The 7,059-nt window shown below is 29.9% G+C and overlaps 2 protein-coding genes across 2 annotated transcripts; both read right to left on the reverse strand.

Annotated features, from left to right (window-relative positions):
- Positions 1 to 419, reverse strand: LOC119674880 (glycine-rich cell wall structural protein-like). Its single transcript, XM_038086036.1, has 2 exons — positions 389 to 419; positions 1 to 324 (listed from the first exon to the last, which is right to left on the reverse strand). The coding sequence occupies exons 1-2, from the start codon at positions 401 to 403 to the stop codon at positions 1 to 3; spliced, it is 339 nt and encodes a 112-aa protein (XP_037941964.1). The 5' UTR covers positions 404 to 419.
- Positions 420 to 5,610: 5,191 nt separating this feature from the next.
- On the reverse strand, positions 5,611 to 6,085 carry LOC119685534 (glycine-rich cell wall structural protein-like). The gene is made up of 2 exons (XM_038099839.1): positions 6,011 to 6,085; positions 5,611 to 5,950 (listed from the first exon to the last, which is right to left on the reverse strand). The coding sequence occupies exons 1-2, from the start codon at positions 6,023 to 6,025 to the stop codon at positions 5,663 to 5,665; spliced, it is 303 nt and encodes a 100-aa protein (XP_037955767.1). The 5' UTR covers positions 6,026 to 6,085; the 3' UTR covers positions 5,611 to 5,662.
- Positions 6,086 to 7,059: the final 974 nt, after the last annotated feature.

The following is a 7,059-nucleotide window of genomic DNA, read 5'->3' on the forward strand; positions in this document are numbered from 1 at the left end:
TTAGTAATGGCGACCACCTCCATGTCCTTGGTGACCACCGTAGCCACCACCAATTGGGCCATCATATCCACCATGTCCGTGTCCACCGATATTTCCATGACCGCCGTGACCAATTGGACCACCATGACCTAAGCCATTATGACCGATACCATGTCCACCATGTCCCGCGTTACCATATCCTCCTGCACCATGACCATCATTACGACCAAATCCGCCTTGACCATATCCACCTTGATTATATCCACCGTGACCGTATCCACCGTTACCATACCCACCATTTGGAACAGCCAATACAACAGCAATAAGAGCTACAGCTAAAACAATCTGAAAATGAAAACCAAATTCATTAGAGTCCTATATTTTTAGTTCTAATGTTTAAGAAACTCACCAATAATTTTGCCATTATGAGAATTTTTATTGTTTTCACTTTATAATTTTTTTATAAACTAATTTAAATAACACATATGATGTGTTTTTATAGCAAAAAACGCAAATTTTGGATGTCTTAATATGTTGATAAGTTTCTTAGTACCACGTACATTAAAAACTCTTATCACCAAAATTATTTATTCTTTAAACAAATAATTACAAAATTTTTGGAAATAGAAAAAACAATTTTTATAAACATATTAAAAATAAAAAAAATTGTAAATGTAAAAAATTAAATAAATATATTATATATTAAATAAGAATATGTTAATGGTATTTAAGTATTTGTAATTAGAAACAAATATGTAAATATATATACCTAAATATTTGTATTTAATTATAGGTATATATAAATATATATACCCATACATTTATATATATATGGGTATATTTATATATACCTATGTCTTTATATTTAATTATAGATATATACAAATATATGTACCTATATATTTATGTTTATTAATATAAATTAATATAAATATATAAATATTTAATATAAATATTTATTATTATAAATATATATACCTATGGTATAATGTATATATAGTTATGAAACATAATTTAGTTGTAATAAACAAAACTTATTTGCGTCATAAAACATAATTAATTTTAATAGTTCAATGAAAAAGCAAGGAGAATGCCAGACATAAACCAGACATTTCTCAGTAAATGGGAAATACCAGCACAATATTTAGTCGGAAAATGACTTTCTTATTCATTTGAAATGAATTTATTCCGTTGTAGGAAAATGCTTTTGTTTATGTTTTTAATCATAAAAAACTCTGTCTATTGAGGTTATCAATTGGACTGACAAACTAATCTGTCGGCATTCATAAAAGGAAAGTTACATATAATAATATTTAAACAATGCAATATTAATTTTATTTTATTTAAATTTTAATATTATAAAAAAAAATATATAATAAACATCTAAAATTTATTTTATACACGAGTAATCAATTTCCTTGCGTTTTAAAATTAATACTCGTAATATTTTGGAAGATTCTCAACAGTAGTCTTAATTTGTTAAAACTTTTGCGACTATGATTTATCGGACATAGTCCATTTTTGAGGACATAATTTATCTGGTTTTAGCCAGTGACCAGATCTGTAGCTATCTTTATACGTATAGTTATCCAATTCTCAACATAATCCAATATATGGCATTAGACCTTCTCATACCTCATACTGTATGTAAGATAGTGACTTTCCGATCTCACTGCCTATTGGAGTATTAGTAATATTTAGTTCAACTAACCCATAAAAAATTCTGCTCGATTCTTTGTCTACAGTTCAAAATAATGGTTAATCAAATGTATTAAACAAATCAGTACCTATAAAATATACGGTAAGAACATATATATATATATATATACAAAATTGCTAACCTAATGAGTATTATAAATAGTTAGTTGTATTTAGTATTATAGTTGTGTATGAAAAATCAAAACTTCCATTTAATAAATATAGTGTATTAATTCTACTAAAATACTCTTTGATATTTAAGGAAATTTTAGAGATATAGTAATTTAGATATACATTTATTATCTTAGTCAATTTTGCTAAGTGAAAGAACAGATGTGTATATCGGTTATTGCATTGTCGGTTATATCAGTAATTTCTGTATATACATATATGCATATATACTTTATTACTTTTACGAAGTTTTTGTTTGGATTAAAAATTGTTGCTTTAATTAAATTAGATTAGGTTAGAGCAATTAAAAATTTGATAATGAGAATGATGAAGGTAACGCAAAAACTAAATAAAGAGGGATTATATATTAAACCTTTTATTCCTAGGTGGAGCATACGACCGCAACAAGCAGTTTCCATTGAACTCTATCTAATGCAAGACTTTTTCTTTTACTCCAGCTGTTTTCAGCGTTTCTTGATTCGGTTTCAGTTTGTCTCTTCCAAGTTTTGCTCGGACGCGCCGGTCTTCTACTGCCTTGAGGATTGAAATCTAACACTATTCTTCCGATATCAAGAAAAGTGTTAGAAAAGTGGGTTTTCTTAAGGTATGCCTAAGCCATCTGTATTTGCGCGTTACTATTTTTTCAGTTATAAGAGGCTGATTCATCTTAACCAGAGCTCACTATTGGCTATGGTTGCTGGCCTGAATACATGGGGGATGCGTCGTAGACAGCGATTGACAAATGCTTGAAGATGTTGTGCGTCGCTTGCCGATAAATTCAACTTTCGCCACCATATAGTAAAGTTGATTTTACATTTGCTTTGTAGAGGTGTATCTTAGTGCGTTGTAAAATGTAGGATGAAGGCCAGATTTTGGTAAGGGTTTCGAACGCTTGCTTCGCTTTCGATAGTTTGTGTTGAATGTCTTGTTGACTGCCGCCGTTATACGAAATGTAGCTTCCCAGATAGCAGAAATTTTGTACAACTTCGATGTAGACGCCATCTAGTTGGAAATTTGTTGACTAGATTGCATTCAAACGCATAGACTTGGTTTTGCTGATATTGATTGACAGATCTGCTGCCAGTGCACGCTTTGCGATATTGCTTAGCGAATGATACCATACCTATGTGAGTATCGTTTCCCTACATAGATTAAATAAAGAGTATTCCGACAATCTTGTAGTTATAGAAAAAAAATTCTGAAAGCACTCTTAGTGTATTATTTATTAATTTGAAAAGTTAAAGTACGTGGTAAGTGAGATATTCTTTGTGATTAATTAAGACATAAGAAAGTAACTGGCAGTGAAGTTTAAATATGAATGCATTTAAAGAACTTATAATATCTCCCCAGTGAGTGAGACAGAGAAATACCTTCTGTTGAATTAATAATTCAAATTGGAATAGTATATTTCACTAATTTCCAACGTCCAGTAAATCTCAGCAATTATCATGTAATTACACCATTATATAGTTTAAATACTATAAGCAGTGTTTCAATAATCTTTAATGGTCTGCATATATTTATCCTCCGTAGTCAAGACTGCGTTCACGGTTCCGTTATTGGAATTTCCTGTAGGGTAAGATTGTTGGGCTTATGTTTAAAAAAATATCAGGGGGGTGGACTGTTCTTCTAATAGTAACTCTATTGTGAGGAAAGCTGTGTTTCCACATTTTTAAAGTGGAGCAAAAAATATGAATTATGAAAACATGTAAAAATATTTGTATCTATAGGTATATAAGTCCTAAGTAAGAGCATTTTTTTTAAAAAAATATATCATCTGTCTACATTTTTCTTTAATTTCTTTTCTTGTTTAAATTAAAATATTTCTCTAACTTTGCAATTAATATTTTTTTATTTATATTAATTTGAGGTACATTACAAAATTAGGTCAAGTAATAAATAAGTAATAAATATATTTTATTTAATTTAAGTGATAACCTCAAGAAACCAATCAAGTTTTTATACCCAATGTGAAGGTCTATTTTGATTTTTTTTTGTTTGAAGAGTACTTATGTATATTACTAGAAATTAATTTACAATTCGAAGACTCACACATATTGTTGATTTTATATCACATGAGATTATATGTAACTATATTACATTATATTTTGTATTAACAGAACTCCAAGCTATATAATCAGGAAGGTGAAATAAAAAGAAGTGGGTAAATATTTCTCAGTTAGTTGAGAGGCTCATAAGCAACAGAGCTATTGACAAATAAAAGTAATTGTCAAGATAGTGAAGATATTCATGATAGTGAAACTATATAAATAAAACAAATAACTTATATCTATAAATCATGACTTTAGTTTGAAAGATGGTTAGGCTTCTCTACTTTGGATCTATACGAGTTGAGTTGAGTTAAATCTCTCTGAAATATGTACGTTTCCATAGATTAGTGCTTTCCTGTTTCTGTAACTCAAATCTGAAAGAAATATAATGACAACTTTCTTCTGAGGTTACAACAATGGTGTTTCATAATTAAAACTTATATTACCAGCTTATGTTCATTAAAATGTGTGTTTTACGAGAACAAAACAATAGAAATTCTTTTGACCACTTCTTTATTTTTTTTTGATTTTTCGAATTCCTCTTTCTGAGAAAATATAAGCGAAAACCCGTTATTAACAGAGACTCCCATGTCTAGCAGAAAAACAGGCTACGATTTGAGCTTAGTAGCGCCGCCATTGAAAAAAAAGAATTTAGTGTTGTTAAATGTACTTACTTGATCAAATAGGATCTGGTAAGCGAAGTTTTGATAAGTAGTTATTTCCAGTTTTAGTGAAACTTCTTTAGCAGTTATTTTAGTGCACCGACGCCTTAAACCCGAATTAAATTCGATTTGCTCTCAATTAATGTCAACAATTTTAAATAATATTCTATTAGAAACTGCGTGAATAATAATAAATGATATGAAAATAATTAAATCCTGTATAAAGAGTAGAGCAAAGACTACTGGAAATTGATGTTGTGATTACTGAGAATATATTGATATTGAAAACTATATAATTCATTACTGTAAGAATAATCTACTCTTAATTCAGTTGGACACAATTTTGTATATAAATAGGTCATTTTTTTTAAAATGAAATACAATCTGTCATATAATTTTATTCTTTATGATATACACCTACTATTAAAAGAAAAAAAATTTTCCTTAAATTACTTTTCTAAACTATGTTCTTAAACCGCTTAAATTTCTATCAAATAAATAAGATTACTAAATATAGTTTATGCTATAGATAAGTGTTTGTTCAAACTCACTCTTAAGTTATCTTAGGTTCACTGAGTTACACTAGCTTATAATATGTGGTCTTCAACTTAATTAAACCAAGCAACAATCTCTCCTTCAAAATACCGTTCTGTGATTTTGGAGAGGAATACTACAAACAAAATTACAGTTTAACTACAAACCTTTTTATAAAAGCCTTGCCGATTTTTTAGTGTTTCTTAAATTAGAGTATTAATAGGGTGTGTAAAGAATATTCAAGGCAAGCACTGCGATGGAACCTACAAGGTAGTCGGTTACCCGGTGCACCACAAGGAACATCGTGGAATAATTGAAAAAGAATTCACAGATGCCGAATTTACTTGGCATGAGGTCACAAGAACAGTTCCTAGCAGAATACAATTTAAATCGATGGTGAAGGCCCTATGCTCCAGAAGAAGTTCAGAAAATCAGTAGTAGTATGTAAGAATATAAAGTAACTAATGTGGTACACTTTTCGTTACATACAAAAGCTTCAAAATAAAAGAATTCTATTAAATTTTTCATATTAGTTTTTATTTAGTGATGCCGTTATCCTTCGAATTCTTAATAATGTCCTCCGCGACCTCCATGTCCTTGATTGCCATGTCCTTGGTTTCCATGACCCTGGTTTCCATGACCACCTTGTGATCCAAATCCTCCATGTGATCCATGACTATCCTTGCCAAATCCACCTTGACCATGTCCGCCTTGTTGACCACCAAATCCTCCATGGCCTTGTTGACCACCGAAACCGCCATGGCCTTGTTGTTGACCATGTCCGACTTGTTGACCATGTCCGCCTTGGCCATATCCGCCAGCGAGGACAACAGCAATGAGTGCAAGGAAGACAATCTAAAATTTAAAAAACTGTTCAGTTTATTTTCTTAAATTTTTATTTTGATTGGAAATTACCAAAAATTTAGCCATATTTTCTTATATTATTTGTTTTTTTATAAAAGAGGTACTTGTGAATTCTGTACTTCAACTAAATTATTTTCAAAAATGTTTTACTTTTATACCAAATAGGAGATGAAAATTTCTGGTTCGTTATCAAAAAACAAAATTTCGGGTAGCAAAAGCACCAACAATTTTGAAAGCATAAACATAATTTTTTTTTTTAAATTATTTAATCTTTTATGGTTTGTTTTTAATTATTTTTTTAGTTTTATAAATAAACTTATTTTAAAAAAATTATAATTAGTTCAGATTTCAAAGCTAGGATCAGCCTTTTGAACATTTGGGAGATATTATAATTAGAGTGAAACCATTATTGATTTATTTATTCTATGTTAAAAGTTTTATTGTTGTATATGATATCATATTATAAATAATATTAATTATTATATTATTTTTATCAATGGCAAGTAGTTATTTAAAATATGTTGTGTGTATTCTTTTTGCTAATTTAATGACAATAATAAATTAAATTTTAATCTAGAATTACAATCTTTAAATCTAGAAATAATATGACATACATTAAGACCGAAAAGTTTTCGGAAATTCTCATTTAAAATTCGCGCGCTGTATATTTTTCGATATTTTAAGTTTATGTAGTTTGGCAGCAATTAAGGACAATTACTATGCCAAAAATGAGCGCGATCTGTCAGACAGTTCGTTTACGGCAGCTGTTGAAACCAGTTCACCTCAGTAGTGCGTTGCGAAAAAAAAAATGGAAAAAAAAAAATATTGAACAAAGAGTTTGCATCAAATTTTGTGTTTCGAACGAAATTTCGTGTGCAGAATCTTTGCGAATGCTACAAAAGGCTTATGGGGAATCAGTTTTATCGAAAACTCAAGTTTATGAGTGGTACAAAGCCTTTCAGGACGGTCGTACGACCGTCGAAGACATTTCGCAACGCAATACTGAGGTGAACTGGTTTCAACAGCTGCCGTAAACGAACTGTCTGACAGATCGCGCTCATTTTTGGCATAGTAATTAAGGACAGTGCTGCCAAACTACA

The sequence above is a fragment of the Teleopsis dalmanni genome, chromosome 2, assembly GCF_002237135.1.
Source record: "Teleopsis dalmanni isolate 2A chromosome 2, ASM223713v2, whole genome shotgun sequence".
Classification (NCBI taxonomy): domain Eukaryota; kingdom Metazoa; phylum Arthropoda; class Insecta; order Diptera; family Diopsidae; genus Teleopsis; species Teleopsis dalmanni.